Below are 27,264 nucleotides of genomic sequence, written 5' to 3'. Positions count from 1 at the left end.
TTTTCAAATGCAATGTGCTACATCACTGCAACTTTATATCATAATGAGGAGAATTAACACTATGTACAGAACAGCAGGAAGAAAAAAAAAAAAAATTATATTGTATGGCTTTATTAACATAAAACGTTATGTGTAAGACTTCGATTCCTTCATCTTATTACATTTAGACACCAGTGGCAAATATCAGAAAACCCCAAATAAATCCTGCATATACACCTGATGGGAATAATACAGCTTCTGGCAGAAGTAGCGATATGGATGTGAAGACTTACAAGAAGGTGAAAGGTTTGGACTTCCTCGTCCGAATACCTTCCCCTCCACCCCTCACTCCTGTCCGACCAATCGTATCCCCATCATTACAAAGGGCATTTCGGCCTCCTCGCAGCTTGCAGAAGGATGTCGTCGTAAGTGGAAGACCTGTTCTTAATACCAGACCCCCCATTAACTCAGAAAGCGGATTTGTTGGTGATGATGAGCTGGCCATGATTAATACACAAGGCCTAGTTTCAGGTTCAGAAGTGTCAGATGGTGATCTCCACAAAGAGAGGAACTCTCCTAACCATTTAGACAAAATGCCCAATCCCTTACACAGCAAAGGTCTCCCAAGTGCGGACTCCGATCAGGCTAAAGAAGAGAGCTATTTACTTTACCCAGGAAAACTTTGCAGAAAAAGAAGACACAAAAGGTGAACATGTAGTTTATCATTGCTTCAAAGAAGACAAAGAAACTGTATATATGTTTAAAATGTAAATATTTTACAAGAAAAAGGTGGTCAGAACTAGCTCTCTGTGTTGCCTGTTAGAAATGTGAGGAGTATTTAGGTACGGAATGGACACAGCACTGTGGATTTATATATTTATAATGTAGAGTGTAAACAATACAAATTCTACCATTAGGAAAATTCTCAAATGTTCTTAATGTGAATAGAATAGCCAGTTGTAAAAAGTTATTCTCTACATGCAGATAAATCTGTTAATTAGGAATGTTTATACGCAAGTAAAAATACATTTTCATGAAAAAATATACAGCTTCCTTGTGTCATTTTACAGCTTAAGAAGAAAAAGACCATAAAACATTAAAAAAAGAAAACAATGTTCCACTGGTGTCAGACCTTCTCCAAAAATAGGTGCAATATCAAATGCTACTTTATCATGAATTAAAGGTCATCCAATAAATCTGTGTTCCCTGTGCAAAATCAATCTGTAAGAGAGATTTTTAGGAGCATGCCACTGCAAAAATCTGTTATTTGCTTATTCCCAGTAATGTATTACCTCTTCTGAGTCAGAGCCAGTCAGTCATCAAACTCTTTTGTGGTCACATGATGGGAACAATTCAAAGCTTTTCCAATCACTACAATATATGTTATGTGACTGTGATAAGGTTCCACAAAGTGCTGGATTGTCGCTAATATGATATATATAGGAATGGATCGTTGCTGTGACTGCATACGCTTGCTGCTGACAAACAGGAGTGTGTGGAACAAGAAATCCATTAAGGTTAGAAATAATGGGTTCCAATAGTAGGCAGACTGAGATTCCTTTTAGTTTTATATATCAAAAATAATCTCTTAATGATGGTTCTTGACAGCAGATATGACGTGTGAGTGGTCCCATCTGGTTTTGCAGAAATAGAAGCTTCATCAGGATTTGCCCTTACATTTGCTATTACATTGAGCAAACTAAATGAATAGCTTTTAAAGAGAAAGTAACAAAACAATGTCATATTCGAGCGGATCAGCATGATTTATGTAACTGAGGATTGCACATTTACTTGGATACAGCTAAAAATATAATGCAATAAAAGTTCCCTCCCACACCCTTTAGCAGGGAGTGTACAGAGACTAGGATGCTAGGCAGCCTTTTCATACTAATATCCCTGATTCAGCAAGGAATGCAAGTGAGAGAACGCACGCACTTGGCCGATGTTTTCACACTGCACATGCGCGAACTAGCCAGTGCGATCTGGTAAGGGTACGCAGACGACACACAGTGTGTATGCAGACCCTTCCGATATTGATTGACAAGAAGTGCTGTTTGTGGGGGGTGGTTGGGTGAACGCAGGTGTGCCTGTGCGGTGGGACGCCATTATAGGGGCGTACATAATTAAGGCAGTGCGGCGACATACGTGGCCAGACGACTCAATGCACGCAGGAAGTGGCCAAAATCCTGCACAACATCAGATCAACCTCCTATTGTGCGTATGATTCCGATGGAGATGGGCTATGTATTGCTGGGCGTCTGCATCCTTGTGCTGCGGATGCTGTGCGTATGCATTGATTAGTATATACTCGCAGCGGCCATTCCATACGATCTCTCACATGCGTCCCTTGCTGAATCAGGCCCTCAGTTCAATGGTAAGCCAATGAATGAGTGGTGTCTTGGGACAGGGGTATGTTACAGAACAGTCAGAGCACTGTGTAATGAGCTATTCCATGAAATGTCCCATACGTGACACCGTAAAATAAATAAAATCTGTAACTGTATCTTTTTGAGTTTTCAATATAGGTTGACCAGTTAAATTGTCGCGTTTTCGTAAAAACAAAACGGAGGCTCTTAATACAAAGAGTTGAGCTGAATTATCAAGTAGAAGTTTCCTTTATGTCCTGTACGTGACATGGAATGGCCCTAATCTGCAATTAGCAGTTAACCTCTGCCAGGTGAACAAAATGGGAGGAAGTTTTTCAATTAAGTTTCTAAAAGTGCCAAGTAATAATAATAATAAAAGATTAGTGACAGAGGACATTGCATTGGGACAGCTAACTTTGCAGCCTTTCGCCTACTGTATAAGCCGGCATCCCAGCATCGCTCAGCATCAGTCTGTGCTATAAACTTGGTACATTCAGGACTCTCTATCATCTATGGTCAGGACCTTGTAAGATGTTCCTTTTTTATTGGAGTAATGCAAGACTCTTAGTATCCTTATGATTCGCTTTAGAGAAACTGTAGCAAATGTTACAGGGGTTTCCATCCAATTACTGATGGGCTGCGGCTGATAGTAGGTGCTTCCTGATTGGTTGCAGGAATGTGCACCCTTGCAGTTGTGGCTCTTTGAACAGCAATCCTAGCCTCTTGGAGGCATATTATGGAGTTATTGCTGAGGGGGTAGTCGCTGTGGATCCAATATGGCCTTGTTCTATTTAACAAAAAGGATTGTTCTTTTCTTCTGTGTTTCCCTGCAGCACGTTTCTTTTTCAGAAGAGTTTTTGTAAATTTTAAGACGGTTTGTCCGAGCGGAGGACAGTATAGAAGGTGACGTTGTGTTCATATACGTCTTTCATGCGCTGGATCTTGTCTCTGGGCACACCGTGGCTATTTCTTCTAAACAGCAACAATTACAGAGGGAAATTAAACTATATACATTTATGGAAATATGTGATATTTATGAACTGCAAGAACATAAAAGTGAGGCGTTTAGAAATAACCATTAAATCCATATATCTGAATGCAGTTGGGGGATACTGCTAACCTTAGTATAGAAAGCGTTGGTGCAGGACTTGGCAGTAAATGCAGACTACTCTTGTTTGGACCCTGGTTAGATCCCCAGTCTACACCCTTTGCCCAAACCGGAGTTCATTTTTTCAGACTGACAAAGCCCATAGGCTAAAAAAGAATTAAGCAATGACATAATAACACAATGCAAACATAACGGGGCAAAAAAGGGGTTGGAAAGCAGTGTCACCCCAAAGGGTTTGTCATAAAAAATAGACAAGAATTAGACAACAGATGTTAGACAGGCAATAGGTTGACACGGATGAAAGGACCTTTAGTCCCTGTAGACCTGTTGCCTGCCTAACATCTATTGTCTATGTAGACATTGTCAAACTTTTTCATGTCTATCTATTGACTGGAACCTGGCACCGTGCCACACTGCCCAGCAGCCAATCTCTGATCTGGTATTGAGCTGAAGTGTAATTTAGAATTGGAGTTCTTCAGCCTTCTAAACCTGTCTGATTGGTAACTTTATTCCATCTTGCCACAGGCAAGTCCTATCCTAGTGAAACACCAATCTGGTGACCAGCCAAGTAAAATCTAGGTGATAAATTGGACCGTTTAGAGGCGGCCTCAACTGAAGTTCTGCCAACATGCTTAAGATGAAGGCATTTTACTGATATAACCTTGAAACTTTTCACACGTTTACCATTAGTCCAGTGGTTCCCAGACTTAGGTCTCAAGACACTCTAATGGCTCGATTCAATTCAACGCAAATTGAATAGCGTCGGGAAGGAGCTCCCGGAGCTATTCAATTCAGCGCGCTTCTAAGCCCGACTAAGGCCCGTATTCATTTGAGCCGAGCCGCGTTAACTTAACGCGGCCCGGACTTAACGCCGACTTCGCCTGTTTTCCATGCGTTAAAATATCGTGCGCGTGTCCGCGTATCCCCGTATTCAATATGAAAGTAGGCGAAAACGGGACCCGGCGATACTTGGATCGGCGGTAAAAAAAAACGTGAATTTTCGGGAAATAATCCTAGGACCCCCCTAAAGATGTCCATACATGGGGGATCACTATGGGTACGCCCGTTTTTGGCTGCAAAAGAAAGTCGGGTTTTTTAAATAGCTGCGGCAGGTGTTTTTTTCACGACTTTGAAGAAGTGATGCAGAAGAGCAGTTAGCTTATTTTTTTCGTTTTTAAAAATGGTCCCATCAAATTTGGGGTACATGAAAATGGGTAATGCCACAGCCGGAGCCAATCAGCGGCCGCTCTACAGTCAGCGCGGCCACTGATTGGCTCTCGGGACTGCCAGCTCTGTGCATGTTCCGGCAGCTGGCATTTGGGAGCTATGAGTATGTGTGGCAACACACATACTGATAGCTAGTGCGTGGATCGGAAAAACTCGTTTTTTTGTTTTGACAAGTCCCGGGGATGCTGCGGAGACCAGCGCCAGGATATAGGCGAGTATGAATTCTTCTGTTTTCGGATATTCTACTGGAGAAGAGGACAGATTTATCTGGTATAGGTAAGTATGTGTGAATGGGTAGGTGTCTGTGTTTTGTCTTTTTTTAACTATTTATTTTACAGTGAAGTTACAGGTGCCGCATGTCTGCTGGCACTTGTTGTTCCACAAGTGCAAAATGGCAGGCATGCTGGCACTTGTAGTTCCACTGTAAAACACAATAGGTTTACATTATTTGGCCCCCCATTACCTCCATACCCACCAAGCCAGGGGTATGGGGAAGAGCCCCGGGCTTCAGCGTAAGCATGTGGCGCTCGGGAGGTGGGGGACCCTTCTTTGGGGGGTCCCCGACTCCCCGAGATCACCGGCTTGCGCTGACTGATTTGGGGTGCTAATGCTTTGGACCTGGAGCCCCGGTGATTGGGTCTCCGGGCTGTGGCATTATACCCCGGTCGGTTGGGTCTGGTGCTGGTCTTAAATATAGGGGGTATCCCACGTCTTTTTTGCCCCCTATATTTAAAACCAGCACTAGTCCCTGCAGCCTGGTGTTGGTTTCTAAAATACGGTGGAACCCTACACTTTTTGTTCCCCATATTTTTAGAAACCATCACTGGCTGGCAAGCCTGGGGCTGGTTTGTCTTTTTTTTTTTTTTGTACATTTTTACACCTTTTTTTTTACAGGTTAAATAAAACGAGAATTTTCCGGAAATATTCTAGGGACCCCCCTAAAGATGTGTAGACATGGGGATCACTATGGGTACCCCCATTTTTAACTACTGAAGGAAGTCTGGGTTTCTAATAGCCGCGGCAGGTGCATAAATGCGTCTTTGAATAAGGTGATTAAGAAGAGCATTTAGAAATTGTTTTTTTTTAGGGCAAAACAACTATGGCCATCAAATTTGGGGTACTTCAAAATGGGGTTCAGCATATTTTAAAGTTGCTAAAGTGACGTAAAAAAAGTTGTGATAAACCCACCTGCGCAAACACCTGCAATAAAAAAAACACTTGGGGCATACTTGGGGACCCCCCCAGAGTCAAGTTCGCTATTTTTTAAGTTTGTACCCCAACTTTTTTTTTCACCCCCCTTTTTCAAAGTCAATTTTTGGGGTGCCCTTAATTTTTTTTTTTTTGACACAGATTACCTTTGGGGGACTGTCTGAAGGCTGCACAGGGGTTCCCAAAATGTTGCACCCCAAAACCCCAATTCTGCACTTTTTAATGCCTTCCATTCATAGGCGATACTTTACCGACTATTACATTGCATTGACTTAACGCCTAGGCGGAAAGTCTTTCAAATTGAATACGGGGTAAAACTAAAACATTCCCCGACCTAACAGCGTGCAGAATTGAATAGCTCCGGGAGCTCCTTCCCGGCGCTATTCAATTCGCTTTGAATTGAATCACGTCCTAACAGTCCCGTATTTAAGGATATGAATGCTTCAGCACAGATGGTTAAATCAAATTGACTGTGGTACTATTTAAGCCAACTATGTTCAAGCATGGACACCATTAAAACCTGGACTGTTAGGTTGCCTTGAGGATCGAATTTGGGAACCACTACATTTATTTGTACTTCCATGGGACAGTCATGGCATCCATTAGTAATGTGTTTGTTTGGATCCCTGGTTCTTTCGCAGTAACAAACTACATTGAGGTTCAGCCGAGAGCCCATCATGCAGAAATCTGGCTGATCCCACAAACTAGTTGAAAACCACCAGATGGAAAGATCAATCCCGGGATTAATGGCATGGTGACTCAAAGTCAGCATGTACATTGTCTATACTTTGGTTGAATACCACCTATATTGTGGTTGGGTATGTGATCACAACGGTCAGGATTGCTTACGGTCAGAACACCAATGGCGGCATCCCGACAGCATGCCAACAGATTTTTGTAAGTATTACAATCCTAATCCTCACCCACCCCTCCCACAGTATAATCCTAACACTCCTGTCCTGCAGCCTAATTCTGCGACGGTAAGTATTAGGGGGAGGTTTAATTTGTCAGCATCCTGTTGTGATTCTGACTACATCCCCATATATTGCCCAGTTTGCTACATCGCTAAAGAGATTTTGGTCATGCTTTATATATGCTACCACTGTGGTGTTGCCCAACTGAATATGGACTGTGCTTAGACAGGTGTTTCAGCATTTTACTTGTCCGCTGCGGGTTGAGATGAGTTTGCATTTATCAGAAGGACTTACAAATGTGGTTTGACCTTCACCCCTTTTGACTTTAAAACAGCTGCCATAACTCTAGTGAATACTCATGGAGCTGTGACCAGTATAGAGGGCTCTAAATATATAATGGAATTTTTTTCACTGCAGTTTGCGGGGGGCAGTACTGTCTCTCCTAGACTGGTATGTGAAGCTATAAGTCTTATATCCATTAAGGCAAAAAAAAAATTGTCCAGCTTCATGGCTCAGATAAGTAAAGACTTCATCCTAAATGTATCCACTTTCAGTTAGAAACTATTAAGCTGAAAAGTCCTGCCTGTTTTTGTACAAATGTTTTTTTAGGGTAATAACTCAAACCTTCCTGTTTAGGGAGCAATCACACTACATTAGTAGAGACTGGATGGTCGCCTGAAGGACCAAGGCCCTCATTCAGAGCCGTTCGCTATTTGCGTTCGTTCGTTCAAAAACAAGGGGTGGCTATGCAAATGATCCGTTCGCACATTGCAGTCTGTTCACACCTCTAAGTCTGAACGAGCGAGCAAAACATACGCTCATTTATTTCTGAAAAACGCCCCCTGGCCGCTCGCACCATACGTCATGTCCGCTATTTATTAGATTAATCGAGTACATCGAACAGGATATGAACTGCTCGCTATTCTTGTGGTTGGTTTTTTCAACCGCTATTTTGCGAGCAGTTCTGAGTTAAAAAAAAACAAATGACGTGGTCATTGACGCTGCTATATTAATTATGCACACCCATAAAACGCCCGTTTTGACCTTGAAGCACGCCTGCGATCGGATCTCCACTCCCCGTTTTAAAGCACCTTCCCCTGTTACCACCCACATACGCCTCATTCTGTCACTCAAAATAGCAGGCACTCGCTATATTGCGTACAAATGATTTTCGGCCGCACTGACTGGTTCGCGCATGCGTACTAAAAACCGTACGCATGCGCAGATGTGCGAACATCGCTCGGAACGAGCGTACTGCCGATAGCGAGTGGCTCTGAATGAGGGCCCAAGCTCTGAATCTCTGGAAAAGATATGCCCTGGTGAGGTCCAAGACCTAACCTCTTGCTACAATGTCTCTGACCCACAATTTCGAAGCTGATCTGATACTACAAAAGCAGCAGGCAGGATCCCAGTACAGATATGTGGATGGGGAAGAGCCCTACCGTGCTGACTGTGAACAGGCTTAGAACATGTATGCTTACCCAACCCAGCTTGCTTAGCCCTGCGGTGATCCCCATTTGGAATAGCCCATTAAAGGAGTTCCTCATTTTGTTATACCCCAAAAAAGAAAGTATTAAAATCTCTGGTTTAGGCTTTGAAACATTCACTGCGTCTAGCTGTGATCATCAAGGCTAAATTTCTCGATTGACAGCAGAGTCAACGGCTTCACCCAAATTTTCAATGATTTCCTTTTTTTTGTTTTGTCCACTAAAAGTCCACTAAATCAATTCTAATCTGGTTGATCCAGATTGTAAACACCAATATTCTCAATCCACTTTCTTACTGGGTTTTATTGACCCATTCAGCTGCTAGAATGAGTCTGACAGATGTTGCCATCCTTCAAGAATAGAAATGGCAGTGAATTTAAGAAGGCTGGTGGTAGAGGCATCCACTCCAGGTGGGGTCTCCCATTTGCTCAAGATGTTTTCTAAAAAGGCCTAACCCAACTGTTCTGTCAACTGCAGGTTTGTAAAATCACTAAAGTCTGGTACACACTACACGATATGTCGTCCGTTCCAGCGGTTCAGGTACATCGGCCAGTGTATACCCGCTATGTCGCTGACTATGCGTGCTCCCACGCGTCGGCATCGCCCATCGGACCTGCATGCAGGTCCGATGGGCGATCTAGTCAGTGGGGGCCATGCTGCCGGATGCAGCATGGCCCCCGCTGTCGCAGAGTCGCTCCCGGCACCAGCAATATGCGCCTGCGTGAGTCGCTCATTGCGGTCGGGAATTGAGCGCTCGTAGGACACAGACTGGACGCTACTTTGAGTGACAGCACCGTTTGTGGGTGGTGACAGGGGAAGGTGCTTGTGAACGGGGGAGTGGATGTGGGAACGCAGGCTTGTCTGGGCGTCTAAACAGCATTTTAGAGGGGTGTGTATAATTAGCAATGAAGCGTCAATGTACACGTCACTTGGTTGTATTTTAGCCTGCAGTGATCGCAGTGCTTGTGGTCGGGTAGGGTCTACCTCAAGCGCTGCATGCAGCTCCGATGGCTCTCGATGTTACCGATTAATCACACACTTCCTGGAGATGACGTGTGCTAAGAAATAAAGGTGGGCGGCTCTGTACTCCGGCGTGCGTTCGCTCTGCTGTCGCTCTCTAAGACAGAGGGCGTCCTTACACAAGACAGTGCGATCGAGGCATTTGCATACCCGGCCCCTTTTAGCTGCGTGAGAGCGCAGCTTAGCGCCTGTACCACTTATCAGGAAGTTCACATTGTATTTGTCAGGTCACCTTTGTTTAGGTAAAGCTAAGCAATACATACCCACTCTTGATTAACTTGATGACTATTTAAATTGACAGTGAATGAGAATCGGATGTGGATTGAAAGATCTACAGTAAAAAGGTAGACAATGTCTAGATAGACACCAGATGTTAGACAGTCAGTAGGTCGCTATGCATATGGTCGACAAATGTTTTTTGGGTTTTTTCTAACCTTAATCTTCAGCCTAACCCTCTAATGTGCAGCACATCATTTGGGATGATGCAACAGCACAATTTGTCAAAAGATTAATTGTGTGTACACACTACACGATGGTAGTGCAGATTGGTTGCTTTGATGTACCTGTACTTAAATGATGCTGCATTTTGAATAGGAATAGTGTCGGATTTAGCAAGACTTGCAGTAGAGGCGGCCACTCTCGGTGGGATCTCCCATTTGCAAAAGTCACCTTTGAGAAGAGGTACCTGAGACAAAACTTCCTTGGAACCAGAAACAACTATTTCCCAGTTTCTGCCAGGCCTCACCCAACTGTTCTGGCAACTGAAAACGACAGGGTGCGTAACATGTGGCACTCCAGCTGCTGTGAGCCTACACAACGCAAGTATGCCCTGCCACCGTTTAGCTGGGGCACACCCTGCAAAATATTTTCCCAGGGTACGGACCTGGGATCGGGGGCTTGCTGAGCAAAAAGTTCTTAAGCAGGAGGTTCACTGCTGGAGCCCCTACAGGAAAGGAAGGAGGAACCTGCTTACTATAACCTCCTTAGGATACCTCGGGGTAAATTTACTAAAGGTTGATTTTAATCAATATCAAATCAAAAATTATCTGTTAGTAAATGTGTTATTTAGCCCCAGAAACACACCACCGATTCTGATCAATTTAAATTTAATTAAAAGCGACCTTTTAGTAAATTTACCCCGTGGAGATACTGTTTTGCGATGGCGTGTGCTAGCATCTAAGCCCAGACTGGCTCCACCATCTCGGAAAACATCCGTCAAGCAGCCATAGCACAATTCTAAATCCTTGTCCACAAAATGCTCATCTGCACTTATATAGAAGTATGGTGTCAGTGCACTGGTCGCTCCTGCCATTGTATAACTGCTCTCCTCCTTGGCTATTGCAATGGTAGCTGCATGTGGCTCTGCTATAAAGTGTAAGATGACATGGCTATACATATGACAACACGGAATCGCACTTGTCTCAACCACAAAATAACGTACCTTGCTAATTCCCTTACATTGAACTTCCAGTGTGTGTCAGGCTCCAGGAATATGACTTGATATCCATTCTGAAGTGCCTGGTTTTAATATAAATGAGGAAACCTATTAGTCACTTGTACTAATAAAGGATTCACCCACCCAGATAGTTATGGGGCCATTTATGAATGCTCGCATTTACAATGTGATCTGGGCATGATATTAGTGCCTTTGATCGCACTGCAGGATACAATCATAGCACTTTAATGTACTACAGGGCACCTACAGGGACAGAGCTCCGAAAGGAGCCCATCCCAGCCATGTGCTGGGAGCGAAGTGACCTCATCAGTGGTCTCTCCACTCATGTGCCGATACTCCTGCGCATTTGCGGTCTACAGACCACACTTGCGCGGTGGCCATTGCCTGACGAGGGTTCCTATGGAGCCCTCTCCCAGCTAGTTATGCAATATGTAGCAGATGGCGTAAGCTGCGGGAACCAGGTTCCGGAATTCTAACTTGGTAAATCTATCTGCATCGCATCCCCCATAGAAACCTATGGGGGTTGTGGTGCTGCCGGAAATTTCTCCATAATACATCTGGGAATACTTAATATTTGTGGGTATTCACCGAAAACGTGTGACAGGGGGAGCAATGAAAATGGTCCATACCTGCCAGCCTGACTCTCACAGTAATATAATGCACTATTCCCACTTTTCATGTTCATTTAGCAAATGCAGTAAGAATACTGATAATCAAAAGGCCATGAAATCTAGTTGATTAACTTGGCACAGGTACAGTAACTACAGCTGAAAACAAATGTGAAAAGCAGAGAATAATCTCATTATGGAAAAAAATAAAAAGATCAGGTTGACCGGTATGGCAATCCACCTGCACAGGGATTATTACATTCATAGCATTAATGTTCTTGTTGTTGTTTTGCGGCTTTAATTGAATATAGAAGTTGTCTCTTCTTTTGCGTTGTTTTTTAAATGAAGATGGAAAATTCAGGATGATTGCCTAATGGTGTGTACACACAGGACGATTAAAATGCTCGATATGAACGATAACTATATCGATCATATTGTTATCGTGCATTTTTTGGTCCCTTCTAACCCACCAATGACCTGCGATGCGCGGGCAGGTATGGACGATAACGATATTGTCCATCGCCCATGCATGCAGGCCAACCTGGTCAACATTAACCAGGTTACAATAAGGACAATGATTGCGGGTTGTTGGCCGTCATTGGTGGGTTGGTGGTGTGCTGGATGATCGATATCGATCATCTAGCACACCCGGGAGATCGTTCAGCGATATCATTATCGCTGACGGTCGTCCCGTGTGTATGCACCATAACAGTGGTTTTAAAATATCCTGGAGATATTTAGTTAATTTTTTAATTTAGCGATTTTATATTTGATGTTATATCAATACGATTTGGAATTTGAAAATGTTTTATTTATATGTGCAGCAAATTTTTGTTGTATATTTTGGCTGATTTTTATTATTTTTGTAACCTATATTGTATGTTGGTTTTTTTTTTTTTTTTGGTTGTCTATTTAAAATAAATCAATCAATAAAAATTCAAAGATTAAAAAAATATATATATCCTTTCACTGTAAAAAAAAAAAAAAAAGTGTGTACTCAGCATTACCCTTGGGACATTATTCATAGGCGATTTACAATGATTATTATTAACCCTGCTACAATATACACCTGAGTCGTAGAATAGATTTCATTGTAGTCTTTGAAATCTGCATAGTTTAGACACTGAGAGACCAGGAAAGACTGCTCCTCCTTACCATGACTGCATATGGCTGCATGTGCCAGGCCACAATGTTCGTGTTATCTATGATGATCGGAGTCTTCCCTCTGGTCATTGCTTTGCGAGCTGTAAAGAGAAAAACTGAAAGGAGTAAGGTGGCCCCATACAGATAGTGGCCGGCCGTGCAGTTACATCATTGGGGGCAAAGTACAGCATGTATGACCCAGACACACAGTGGATCCTAACCTATATGACTGGGACAGCCACATAATCCACACAAATGAGTGGCTATTAGGTGGTCATTGTACCCCAGAGGATCCACATAATATCCCTTAGTGCGGTGAACTTGAAAATAGATATATTTGCACTACTGTTTGTGTATTCTGCTATCTGAATAAAACATACCCCCGGCCATACATTATCTATAGCTCTACAATGGTCGCCTATGGAGGCTTCTCTGTACAGCTCTTCTGGTAAGGGCTGGAGGGACTGTATTGTATTCCCTATAGCAAAAATGAGCAACATTTGCTATGGTCTGACTCACTGGTTTAAGGTGGGGGCCTATTTGCTGTTTGGGGAAAAGGGGCGTGTTTTATTTAAGAAGGGGTTGTCCTAAATTGAAATACCCCTTTTAAGACCGTAATAGCTGAAAACGATATGCAGTAACACAAATGGTTAAATCTAAAAACAAAACTTAGTAGATAGGCAATAACAATGAGCCAGCGTAATAAAACGGAACTGGTCATTTTAGTATGTTTTCTATAATGTGCCACTTACATGTAGTTGTGTGCGGTTTTGCCCGTTCTGTTACAGGATAAAAAGGCTTACAGTATATAAAAGCCAAATTTAATGCTGGATCTAGTACATCTCCCATAATTTACTTTTACCAAGCTGATCCAGTGTTCACCGACTGCATAACAACACGGCTGCTGAGGCTTCGGCCGCTGACATTCTATCTCTTCTCCGTTCTAGAGCATAGTGGTTTGGGCAGCTAGTAAGTTACTTCCTGCTGAGGCTGGAGCATAGCTGGTAATGTGTCTGAGTCATACAAATCATTATCTATCATGAAGATTAATGATTTTATTGCTAGTAAGCTGCACCCAAGGAAATAATGGGTTCTAACCATCTGGATATGCTCCTAATCTCACACGTTAATGCTCTGTAATGTATGTACTGTATCTGTGATCTGCATACAATGAGCTTGATGGTGATTGGGTGTATGTTGCCCCCATACAATACAAATGCGTAGATCCGACCCTATACATCTTGCTATGTGCTGGAATGGTTTGCTACTAGTTATCATTGGTGCACACTGGCACCAGCCTATACTTGACTAAGAAAAAAAAGATACAACAGAAACCATGCCAATTTTAGCTTATGTCCCAATCGGCATAGCCCACAGTGGCATCAACACACCCTCCCTGAACTTTGCCCACGTGTCAACTCTGCATCAGGCCAAGCATATGCGGTTACATCACTGAGATAGGAGATACTAATGGTCAGCAAATATATAGGATGCATTCTTATGTATACAGCTGGCGGATGGGGGCTACAGCAGAACATTCTTATGCAGTCTATATATTTACGGTACGATTCCTCATTTTGCCAACGCCAGTCCAATCATCACCAGATATAAATGATCAGCGATCCCAGCTATGTTAACAATCCCAGACTTGCCGATTGTCCAATTTTTAGGGTTGGAGATGGGAAATCAAGATTGTCCGACATGATGTATTGCCCCAATAGCTGCTAGATGTATGGGCCCTGTAATGCTGGCCATACACTAGTACGACCAGCATAGGATAAGATTCATCTTACGATTTCCCTTGAACTCCCCAGCAGCTCCCTGGCAGTCCCGAATGCACTTTGGACACACTATGTACATACGATCTCATGTTACGATTGATCGTGTGCCTGCTGAAAAACTAATCATTCTTCAAAATGTCAGCGGCCGGCCGGACGATGCATCTCATGGTGAAAAACACGGCACGATCAGCATACCAATGCGACTGATCATATGGGCTGCACATCTGATCATACGGTACGTTTTAGGAGCTGCGAGAGCGCGCCTCGGATCGTATCCTACTTAAAAAAACACGATTTCTACACGATTCATCTTATGACGTGTCGAAAATCAGGCAATCGCCCCGAAATCGTGCTAGTGTATGGCCAGCATTACTGTTCCTCACCTCTCTTCTGATTCCACCTGTGAGCATCTTGCAGCAGATTACGATCATATATATAGGTCCCATCTTCCATTATGAAGTAGTCGTCAGTGCTAAACACAAGCGCACTAGGGAACTCCTTCTTCAGCTTCCTGGAAATCAAAACAATACAGAATGCAATAAAGAGAATGTCTTTATTATAACCATTCTTATTGGTACATAAAGCATGCAGGAACAATAATCTACTGTACTATATATTGGGTTATATTTGCTGAGGAGAAAAAGGGTTATTGTTCAGAGCAATTTACTTAACGGGCTACCACTGATAATAACTTTCCTATGCGATCCTATCATTATGGGTGGTTACAATTTACAAAACTTTGATAAACTAGTCTTAATGTGGTTTTTAAAGTAAACACAATACCATCTGTGGATGCGTAATACCTTTTTTTAAAAAAAAAATACAGTTTTATTGCCGCACCAGTCACTCACTTATAGTTTTGGAAGTGGTGTTATGGGGATATTCACCGTTACATTAGATAGGTTATTTATTTGTTAAACCTTCAAACTGATCCTGTTACCATACAGGAGTACCACTAATGCCCCTTTTATATAGTTATTTCAAAGACAAAAGAAGAAAAATGAAAAAGGGGTTTGCTTCTATAGTGCTCTTGTCCCCAAATAGCATACAAATATAATATATCTGTTCAAATGTATTATTGTACAAACCTAAAACATAACTTTTATTGCTGTAATTTATTAAAATAAATTGTTGAGTAGCAGTGTTGATATGCTTTGCAGTGTTATTTATTTCTACGGAGTCTATCTCCCCTAGTCCCCCCCTGTTGCCGGGCCTGCTTATAGGAATACCATTATAAAGGAACGTGAGGTCACTCCCCCCTAGAGGAAGATTTTAAACACTATTTACAGTCTATATACACTACTATCATTTTGTAATAATTCACTGCTATTCAACAATTTATTTTAATAAATTACAGCGATAAAAGTTATGTTTTATGTTTGTACAATAATACATTTGAACAGATATATTTGTATGCGATTTGGGGACAAGCGCACACAGGTGACAGGTTACATAACCTGCTAGAGATGTTGATACATTTGTATTGGACGACAGCTAAATGGCCGCACTATGACTTCTCGGGAACTTCTGCCAAACGTAGGTTTGGATTAAAACATAAATCCTACAGAAAAAGAACATTCGCTGCTTTTCCAACATCTTTAAAACTTAGGGAGATTTATTAAAGCTAGGAGAGGGAAAGTGGATGGAGATAAAGCACCAACCAATCAGCTCCTGTCAATTTACAAACACAGCCTGTAACGTGACAGCTAGAAGCTGATTGGCTGGTACTTTATCTCCATCCACTTTCTCTTTCCAAGCTTTGATACATCTCCCCTATAATGTTATATTATAAGCAATTCTAAGCAAATAAAAGTGTGGGTGACAAGCCAAGCCCTAGAGAGCCCAGATCTCATCCTTATTGCGCCCCCCCCTACAATATCCATCAGGGTCCCAAACCGCCTCCTTAGGGTATGTAATTTTTTTTACATACATTGCATTCTGTTGAGTTAACACTTTTGGAACGCTGTTTTCTTTGTCTTGTGTTTCTACATTTCAATGGATTAGACCAGTGGTTCTCAAACTCGGTCCTCAGGACCCCCACACAGTTCAAGTTTTCCAGGTCACCCAGCAGGAGCACAGGTGTACTCTTTACTCACTGACACATTTTAAAAGCTCCACAGGTGAAGCTAATTATTTCACTTGATTCTGTGAGGAGACCTGGAAAACATGCACTGTTTTGGGTCCTAGGGACCGAGTTTGAGAACCTGTGGATTAGACAGTTTACAGACAGAAATAAAGCACACATCAAACGTGACATTTACATGATTGTTTTTACTAGTATTAAAAAACTAAACGAAACACCAATGGTTATGTTCCCTTACGCACATAACTGTGTCGTCTCTTCACTAGGACAGAGTTTCCCAAACCTGGTCCACCCACAGTCTAGACATTAGGGATATCCCTGCTTCAGCACAGGTGGTTAAATCAAACTGACTGAGGTAATAAGCCACCTGTGCATGTGCTAGATATCCTTAGTACGTGGACTGTGAGGAGTGAGTTTGGGAAACCCTGCTCTAGGACTGTGCTGTGACTCAGACTGTGCTGTGACTCAGGTGAGGTAATGGAGCTGTGAGATCTCTGTGCTGTTAGATTATTAGCATTTGCAAGTGCCAACACTCTCAGCAACCAGATTTTAGATAGGGGGTTGAAACCTTCATTTGTGCCACATTGGACATTAAAACTACGCTGCCATTGCACTTGGATACTTTGCTGGTATAAAGGCATTACATGTGGTATCCCTCATCTTTGCTGTATGACTATTATTCAATCACACTCAGGTTGTATTAGAGGGCTACATCATAACTTTCTTCTTGTATGTAATCCATATAATATGAAAAACTTACCCAGTAAAAGTCAGGTCATATTGTTCTGGGTAATAGATCACTAGTAAGTGCACAATTTATGCCTTATTTGTCCTGTACGTTAGGGTAACTAGATGCTAGTTTTGTCTCATTTCACTTAAGCTGCTTGGGCAAAACCCACATATATTTAATTGGATAACACTCTATATAAGTGACAAAGACCACCTATGGGCATAGAAGATGGAAATCCTTATTGCAAACCTGGAAACGGTCTAATTTGTAAGGACTCTGACAACAGAGGTAGGAAGTAATGGTGGCATGGATCACACAATGGGGATTTATGCCTGTAAACCTTTTTTTTTTTTTTCTTCATGTAAACTCCATTAAGAAGTGTTAACATAAATCTAATTCTTAGGCATAGTACATCCTGCCTCCCTTACAGTGTAATGCAGTTTTGCTCTCTCCCTACAGAGGTGCAAGCAAAAATCAGTCCCCTTATCACTTCTGATTGAGTTGCTCCCAGCACATTATCCAGGCTAACAGCATGAACATCAATTCCCACCTAATTGAATCATCCCCAGAAAATGGGCGTTTGACGTCATCTGGTTCACATTTTGCACCTTTTAAGGGTATATTTACTAAAGTGAGAATTTTTAGAAGTGGAGATGTCACCCATAGCAACCAATCAGATTCTAGCTATTATCTTCTAGAACAGAAGTTCCCAAACTTCTTCAGTTGAAAGCACACTTAGGGTCTCCAGGATTTCTTTCAAGGCACCCCTAAGGCAAATTAATTACCGAGTGGTCTCTTTTTCCCTACCTGTCTAGGCAACGTGCTGTTAATCCCGATTCCGTGGTGCAGCTGACATCCGTCTGGGAGAACAGAACAGCACTGCATGAAGGTGCACCTTGGCCTAAAAGTAAGGGCATACATAGTGTCATCTATAACATTATTGCAGTCCCCTTTATGTGTCTCCTTTGCAGGCTCCACCATATTGCCCTATGCAGCCAGTCCATGTGTCTCCAGTCTCCTTTTGCAGCCCCCTCCTCAATGTCTCATTGCAGCCCCTCCCCCACGCAATAGTTCCCTATGCGGGCCCCCTCCCTATAATATACTTATTCCACTCAAAACAATCTGTCCCCCCCTCTCCTATAGTTTCCAAAGCAGTCCCCCTTACTTACCTTTACTAAAGAACTCCAGCGCCGCAGCCATTCCCTCAGTTCCTCAGACCGGATCCTCTAGCGTCAACAGGCAGCCCAGCCCACTGCTGGTGCACAACAGGCTCCGGCTCAATCCCATACAACCTGCCCCGCCCCCGGCTCCAATCAGCAATCCTGCATCTCTCCGACGATGCATTAAAGAAAGGGAAAAAAACCACAGCAGCAGCTTCCCTCTGGCCGCGGCTCCCTGGTCAGAGCACTGCGGTACCCCAGGCGCACAGTTTGGGAACCACTGTTCTAGAAGGTGCTAGATAAATGTGAAGTAGAATCTGATTGACTGCTATGGGCAACATCTCCACTTCTAAAAATCAGCACTTTAGTAAATTTACCCCTTAGAGAGTCTTTCTCTGTCTACTACTTGCAACAAGCTTGTTCTCTGTAGGACTGTTCTGGAAACTTCTCTGGAATATTATTACAGTACACAGAGAAATGATTCTTCAGCGGGAATTGGAAGTTCGAAATATATTAAAGTTACACTGGGGAAAAATATCTGAATTGATTTTGGAACCAGCAATTTCCCATTACTGTGAGGTGTCATACTATCATCTTGCGCCTTTTGACTTAAAGCAAATAATTAGGGCTTTATTTTTTTTTTCCCCCACTTATTTTAATTCAACATGCTGGAAATATTGGCGATATGTGGTGTCGTCACAATGCTCTAAATCATTATGGGAGTGTCACTACTACTACTGCATTCCCAATGGCCAATCCAATGCTTCAGAGGCCGGGATTAGAGGAGAGTAGCTACAGTAGACCCTAGACTACTGCAAATCTTGATGGTGCGTCGATGTTGGAGGGTTTACAATCTCTATCGCAAATACACAGACCATGCAGCCTGAAAGTGGGCATCTTACAGCTCGTACACTCCATCGCTCCGTCCCACACAAAGGGAAGGCTGAGATTAGCATTTGCAAATTACCGCAACCGGTACTGTGAGAATGGCTGTATTACCAACCATCTCTGAATCAGGCCCATAGTCCACAAATAATAACAAGTGTTAATAGAACAGTGGAATCAATGTACATTCAGGTAACCTGTCATTTCTCTGTCTAAAGGTGCATACACACTTAACGATTTGTCGTTATCGTTCAAAAAATAGTTCAGTTTCTGAGTAATAACTATGAACGATAATCGTTCAAGCGCGTTCCCGTTTGCAGTTTGTAGTTCATCGTCCATTTCAGACTGTCCAATATAACTATTTTCATTAAGGGAAGGAACATTTTTCGTTCATAGTTGTAAAAATTGTTTATTACACTTCAAAAAATCGTTCACTTTTTCAAGGGAAAATCTGACAGAAAATCGTTGGTTACAAAATCGTTACGTGTGTATGCACCTTTTAAGCTGCATACACAAGATTTTCTGTCCAACCATCCAACTAGTTGATTGGTTGGAATGAAAATCTGGTATGGTATGAAAGCAAATGACAATCTGCAATTTGCTCCCAAACGCCAAACTGTTTGAACAAATTGTTTAGATCAAACATTTAACAAACTTGTCTGAATAAATGGGGGTTCTGCCGGCCACGGTACCGGCCTAGTTACCCAGTGTAGTGCTGACCCCAGTGAGTGCGGTCAGCATTACACATTTACACAGGACCGGCGCTAGCCTTCCCTGCGCCCAACGCTGGTCCTGTGCTCCACAGCCGAGCCCCTTCCCTCCCCCTGAGCGCTTACCCAATAGCGCCAGGTGGAGGGTGGGAGGCGGGCTCATGCTGTGCATTTTTACACGCACATCGCTGCCAGCGGGGAAAGGGGGAACCACTACTGGGGGGGGGGGATCTACTACTGGGAAGGATGTACTATTGGAAGCACTGCATCGGGAGGGGCTTACTACTTGGGGCACTGCACTGGGGACCACTACTGGGGGCACTAAATAGGGAGGACTACAGGGGCCACTGCATGGGGGGGGACTACTACTGGGGGCACAAGGGCCACTCCACTGGGGGGACCACTACTGGGGGCAATAAATGGGGAGGAACACTACAGGGAGCACTGTATAAGGGGCACTGCATAGGGGGTGGACTACTACTGGGGGCACTATATAAAGGGCACTGCATAGGGGGTACCACTACTGGGGACACTTTATAGGAGGGACTGTACAAGGGAGACTGCATTAAGGTGCAGAGTGACGAAAAAGGGGTGTGTCATGTTGACACACCCATTTTAAAGTGATAATGCCCTTTTGACCATGCCCATTTTTCAGCATGCGCACATAGGGGGGGGGAAGGCTCCATTTTTACATTTGCCCTGGGCTCCAAATACCCTAGTTACACCTCTGCCCATACGTTACCAGATTTTCATTCCAACCAATCAACTAGTTGGACAGATAAACTTTTTCATGTTCCCAGCCTTAGTAAGAAAAAGCTGGATGATTGTTGTAATCAGACATCAGGTTTTACAATTCCATGTGCAGTAATTTGTTTATATTAATCTATACTAATAGACACATTATTCTTCTGTCTAATGCAAGTTGGAGGAAAACTACTGAACGGTAATGGAGACTCCTAGAGATAACCTGCACTTTGTTTCTTCTCAATCAGTTAAGTTAAAGCCGAGCAAAAACCAAAAGGTATTGACATCATTGATGCAAAAGATAGGTGTGACATAATGCGCGTGGCTGGTAAGGGGTGGAGGGGAGAGGTGCTTTGGGCCCACGTCCACTTGAATAGGATAGGCTACATAGCAGTCTGTGCACAGGGCACACAGTGACATTGGTGGGTGAATAGGAGGTTACATAGCAGTCTGTGCACAGGGCACACAGTGACATTGGTGGGTGAATAGGAGGTTACATAGCAGTCTGTGCACAGGGCACACAGTGACACTGGTGTGAGTGGTGGGTGAATAGGATAGGCTACATAGCAGTCTGTGCACAGGACACACAGTGACATTGGTGTGAGTGGTTAGTGAATAGAATAGGCTACATAGCAGTCTGTGCACAGGACACACAGTGACATTGGTGTGAGTGGTGGGTGAATAGGATAGGCTACATAGCAGTCTGTGCACAGGGCACACAGTGACATTGGTGTGAGAGGTGGGTGAATAGGATAGGGTACATAGCAGTCTGTGCACAGGGCACACAGTGACATTGGTGTGAGTGGTGGGTGAATAGGATAGGCTACATAGCAGACTGTGCACAGGGCACACAGTGACATTGGTGCGAGTGGTGGGTGAAGGTGCTGCCGCCACCAGTCTGTATACTGGAGAGAAATCATTTTACTTTGCATTCTCTAGAGCAGGAGTCGGCAACCTGTGGCACTCGAGCTGAGGAACTACACATCTCAGCATGCATGCTAAAAATGATGGCAAGGCATTTTGGGATGTGTAGTTCCACAGCAGCTGAAGTGCCACAAGTTGTCTACTCCTGCTCTAGAGATCAGACTAGGTCACAGGTTCTCAAACTCGGTCCTCAGGACCCCAAACAGTGCATGTTTTCCATGTCTCCACACTGAATCAGGTGAAATAATTAGCTCCACCTGTGGACCATTTAAAATGTGTCAGCGAGTAATGATAACACCTATGCACCTGCTGGGTGACCTGCAAAACATGAAATGTGTGGGGTCCTGAGGACCGAGTTTGAGAACCACTGGACTAGGTGATTTATACACATAGGGGCAGATTCAATTATTCGTGATGGCTGTCGGGCTTCCTGCACGTTATTTGCAGAAGATAGATTTGTGTCACAGCCTTCGGAGGTGCGAGCAGATTCTGCTTACAGTATCAGGCAGATAAATGCCGTCGGCAGCTCATGGCTAATAGTCGCTCATGAAATAATATGGTGCAATGTGCACATATATAAGCCTTCTGTCCTGGTTCTTATGAACTTCGGCATAGACATGCAGCGCTATAGCATGATGTTATTTCAAAAGAAAGGCCCAGAGTTCACGAGCAGTGACAAGTGGCCTGCAGCTAAAATAGGGGGAATCCATTGTTTCACAATTACAAATAAAAGCTGGATTTTTAAACTGATGATGCATTGTGGTTTTCTTTTTAATTGGTATACCCTGCTCATGGTACATAGGGTTGCTGATACAATTTGCTCTTTTTCTCCTTTAATCCAATGCTGCATTTTTCTAAACTGAATTATACTATAAAAGTAAAATAATGAAACTCTTCACTGGCGAGAATAAGAATGCCAGAACTCACAGAGCAAAGTACAAAGCTTGTTTGCTAGAACTTCTCAGCCAATATTTGCACACACTCTCGAACCAAGAAAATGTAATAAACTAAGATTAGAGCTGTACAGTGAGTATTTCATATTATCTAAAATATCTATATGTAAATAACTGTAAAAGCTGGCAGAAAATGAATGTCTGCACGCACCCTGCCCTCCTTTGTTATGGGAGGCATGTGTGCAACTGTTAACTGTGATCAATCACAGCCGATATGAAATAGAGCAGTGGTTCTCAAATTCTGTCCTCAGGACTCCACCCAGGTCATGTTTTTCCAGATCACCTAGCAGGTGGACAGGTGTAGTCCTCACTCACTGACACCTTTCAAAAGATCTGTAGGTGGAGCTAATTATTTCACTTGTGATTCTGTGAGGAAACATGGAAAACATGCTCTGTTTGGGGTCCTGAGGACAGAGTTTGAGAGCCTGTGGAATAGAACATCCTTTTCTCACTCGTCAGGGACTGATGCTTAGGCTGAGAACAGTCTGTCTCGGTCTATTTGAAGTTTGTTATCAACCAGCCCCTTTATGGCAATAAAAACAAAATTATTAACACTAATCGCAGCAATAAAATAAGACAAAAAAAAAAGCTTAATTGTCACTTTTTTTTTTCTAAATAAATTGTATATATCACTGAAGCAGCTGTGTGACACTGGCCTGAAGCGGGATGCTGATTCACACATACACTGTGAAACTGAAAGCCAGATTTCAGCACAAAAGAAAAAACCAATGCTACAACATTTAAAAATAGATAAAACAGGTGGTGATTACGGAACACATATTAAAGGGTAGAGGTTCTGTCACAATACGGTTAGAAGGCATACATTATCTTTAAAATACAAACCATATATCCCAATTGTCCCTTTTCAACAGGAGAAGTCCCTATTTGAGGGCTATGTCCCAATTGTTCGGTAGTTGAAGATGTATGTTCCCCCACTGCGGCTCTGCATAGTGGGAAGTTCAGGTAGCAGCTATAGGTTACAGGAATGGCGATACCAATTGACAGGGGGCACGCCATGTCCCCAAGATGCCTACCTCCAATGTTGAGAGGGAAGTAGAAATCTCTGATCTACAGTGTGAACAGTAACAGATGAAGTCAACAACTGTCTAGATGAAGAAATGTTTATCTACTTTCAAAAAACAATCGACGGCCAATCAATCAGATCCTGGAAAAATCAATGCCAACTATTATCAGGAAAAAACACCTCTCGGAGCAGCTTGAAGGTCTGGGTGCAGTTATGGTTACAACACCAGGACAACTGACATCTTCTATCTAAAATCATTGGCCTGTTTGTTTGTCTGTCTGCCTGTCCGGTTATGCATTCGGACACCCCTGCAGTGATTGGGATGAAACCAATGTTTGGTGGTCCAGTTGGATCCTGGCCAGGTTTTAGGAAGGTTATGGTCCTGATTGGACCTCCTGTTGGTGTATGCTGGGCAGAACTTTGACCTGGGGAGCCTATTCTGGGCCTTCCCACTGGATGGATTTGGATGCAAACTGCACAGAGGGGTGGCAATTGGTCTGGGATGCCTAATGGAGTGGTTGGGGTCCTGATTGATCCTCATGGCAGAGTGCGCCGGACAGAACTTTGAACCAGGGAGCCTGTTCTGTGCCTTCTCCTGGATGGATTTGGGTGAAAACTTCACAGAGGGGTGGCAATTTGGTCTGGGATGCCTAACTTAATAACTTGAAGATTTAAAATCGGGCAACGGCGGGTACTGCAGATAGATATCTATCTACTATAATATTACTATGAAAATTAACAAATGTTATAAATTACAACCTATAAGAAGTTACTGAAGGGTTCAATGAAAATAAAAAATGTGCAAGACCAGAGTAACATAGGTCATGGAGCACAATTTCTGCATATTATTAAGCCTTTCTTCCACTCTATGGGTCCGATTCAAGATGGACGCAAATCTTGGCACGATTGCATCTTTGTATGCAGCAACCATGAGAAACTATGCAAATGTCACAGCTGCTGGGATTTGTAGTGAGACACACTCCGGCATTGGATACAGATCAGTGTATTATATAAGTTTTGAGTGACCCTATGGTTGCTCATAATAGCTGTCGGAACTGAGACGCGGAGCCTTTGCAACTGCGTATGGGATCTCAGTCACAGGCTGAGAAAAGCCCCAAAAATGGTCACGACACGTCTTTGTTTGAGTCGTCAGCCCCCCACCCCATTGTCACAAACAAACTGCCCCTGTCTGTCAATCACTCTGCAAATAAATCATCACTGCAAGCAACAATGGTAATCCATCGGGATGCATACGCTGTGCGACTCTGACACATGCGCAGTCATTAAAATATGGCCAATTTAGGAAAACAACGGCATTGTGTCCATATGTGAATCAGGCCCTATGATCCTCTCCCATTTCCTTCTTAAATTAGCTATGCGGTTCCCCATTTCCCAGTGCTAATTTGCAATGACAGATGCAATCATACGGCAAAGCTGATTTACTGGGGCTGTGCAAGTTATTATGGATTGTACAACCAAGTACAGTAGATAGTGATTCTCCCTTCATAATAGTGAACATTTACTACTCCCAAGAAACAGATCTATACAACAATTACATCTACTGTAAATGAGGCCATTGCTATGACTATCGTGTACAAGTTATTATAAAGTGCCTAATCAGGACTTTAGCCACATAATCCACCTGTGATAAACTTGTTGTATCATGTACACTGGATAAATCAATAAGGAGACAGACACATAATACATAAGTATCATTAGTCTGAACTCTCACCGGTGAGATCCTAATAACAAACATTGGCAGAGCAGCAAGTTTAGTCAATAATGACAGAAATCAGTACCAGCCGTATCGTCTTTCTTTACAAAAACCTCAATAGATAGCGTGAATATGGTACTATAAAGACCAGGGGGTACATTTACTAAGATGGGAGTTCTATTTAAGAAGTGATGTTGCCCATAGCAAACAATCAGATTTTACTTCTCATTTATGTAGCACCTAGAAGATAATACCTGGAATCTGATTGGTTGCTGTGGGCAACATCACTTCTTAAATAGAACTCCCATCTTAGTAAAATTTACCCCCAGGACTTATTAGCGGTGATGAGAACAGACACCCTTATTTAAATAATAAAAAAAAGTAAAATAATATGTGAATAACATTATACTTTGGGTAATGTCTGATGCAGGGCCGTAACTAGGGTAGTGCGACCAGTGCCATGGCAGAGGGCACCGCAGGGCAGGGGCTCTGTTTGGACCTGTCAAATTTCTTGTTTACAATCACTCTCACTTGTAACTTCCTCTTCTTTTATCCCCAGCATCTCCTGGATTCTCCTATCTCTCCCCTGGCCCTTCCTCATAAGGCCTTGGCCCTTTTTCAGGGGCACTGGAAAAGGGGGAGGGCGCCAATGCTCTCTCTGGCACAGGGCACCAAAAAGTCTAGTTACGGCTCTGGTCTGATGTTGCGCAAGTGGACGAGAGACAAGGAAAGGAAACCACTAGGGATATACTACAATGCAATAGCAAGGTAACAGACACTACAAAAATAAACATTCCTCTTATTGATGACATTCAAACAATAATATAACCTGCAAACACAAGACCTGTACACTGCAGCATTTGGGTATTACAGAATAAGCCCTAGTGTGACCTTTGTTGATTGACTGTTTATGATTAAATAATTGTGGGATCTGCATTTGTTTCCTCTTTAGTTTTCCATCTATTTTGCTACTTTTAATTATGTTGCAATATAAAATATTACTCTGTAATCATTAAGAGGTCACTGAGTAGCGTGTCTGACACTTTTTGTTGTGGAACAACCAGCAACTTTATCACCGCAAATAGTACATAGCAAAAATGTACATAGTGAGACTGCATAGAGCTAAATCTGCACAATAACCAGATATTAATATAATACATCAGAGGCTGCAGGAGTAATGTTATGAGCTGCACCCAGCACACTGTACAGTACAGTAGCACTCCCCGGCCCCGCTCCCATGACAGGTAAGGTGCATTAGGCTGTCACACTGCCAGATCAGGGCCAGGCTGTGCTGTAATGACACATAAGCCGATACCTGGCCAGGCTGCTCTTGCCGGAGCCCGGCAGCCCCCGCAGGAGGTAGATGTGCTTGGAGAACCTGGGGCGCTGGGTGGTGGCGACGGGGGGAGCGGCCTGTCTGCTGCTGCTGGGCGGCTGCTGCCTGTGGGGTCCCCGCTGCCGGTTGTGTCTCTGCTGCCGCTGCGGCCCGTCCAGGCTCAGGTTCCCAAAGGAGCTGACCAGCCGCTCTGCCATCCTGCCCGACTGCGGCCCTGGCACCGCCTCGCGTCCCCGTACAGCATGTGTCTTTGCTGGGGATGTTGATGGGTGCGGCGTAGCGGGGAGGCGGTGGCTGGGCGGGAGGGAAGCAGGGTGAGTTACGGTGTATGAGGGCAGCAGCAGGCCCGGGCTGGTCCTGGGGTGCTCTATGCGGTGTCAGGCTTAGGCCTGCTGCTGCTGCTGCCCCGGTCTAATGACACATAATAACCATACACACGGCAGGTGACATTAATTAGGCCCCGACCACCTGGGGGCCACTCACTGTACCGGGGCAATTAGCACATGTGTGAGTCACTTAGGGGCCCATTTATAATATCCTGCATTAAAAAATGCGTTGTGGATATGATATTACGGTTTGAGGGCCTGATGCAGAGTTATACGCTGTTGAGCATCACTGCTGCGTCTTTGGATGCAGCAGCAATGCTAACCTATGCTAATGCCGCAGGAGGCTTCTGAAGGCAAAAGATGCCTTCTGATGGCGT

At 43.4% G+C, this 27,264-nt stretch overlaps 2 protein-coding genes across 3 annotated transcripts in view; one reads left to right on the top strand and one right to left on the bottom strand.

Moving 5' to 3' along the window:
- BRCA2 (BRCA2 DNA repair associated) overlaps positions 1-1,000 on the top strand; it is a 79,392-nt gene extending 78,392 nt beyond the window's left edge. The window contains exon 26 of the mRNA XM_088460239.1: positions 168-1,000. Coding sequence (XP_088316365.1) covers positions 168-689 — 522 coding nt within the window. The 3' untranslated portion in view covers positions 690-1,000. The remainder of the gene's footprint in view (positions 1-167) is intronic.
- Positions 109-26,958, bottom strand: N4BP2L1 (NEDD4 binding protein 2 like 1). Of its 2 annotated transcripts, none has more exons than XM_088460240.1 (5): positions 26,541-26,958; positions 14,682-14,809; positions 12,530-12,618; positions 10,752-10,828; positions 109-3,317 (listed from the first exon to the last, which is right to left on the bottom strand). In XM_088460240.1, exons 1-5 carry the CDS (start codon positions 26,756-26,758, stop codon positions 3,212-3,214), a joined length of 618 nt encoding a protein of 205 aa, XP_088316366.1. In that variant the 5' UTR covers positions 26,759-26,958; the 3' UTR covers positions 109-3,211. The 2 variants fall into 2 exon arrangements, with proteins under 2 accessions (XP_088316366.1, XP_088316367.1); XM_088460241.1 differs by having other exon boundaries at positions 3,231-3,317; positions 10,769-10,828.
- Between the last annotated feature and the right edge of the window lie 306 nt (positions 26,959-27,264).

The sequence above is a fragment of the Taudactylus pleione genome, unplaced genomic scaffold (genome assembly GCF_031769625.1).
Source record: "Taudactylus pleione unplaced genomic scaffold, aTauple2 ptg000043l, whole genome shotgun sequence".
NCBI lineage: Eukaryota > Metazoa > Chordata > Amphibia > Anura > Myobatrachidae > Taudactylus > Taudactylus pleione.
This window is presented reverse-complemented; position numbering and strand designations above follow the sequence as displayed.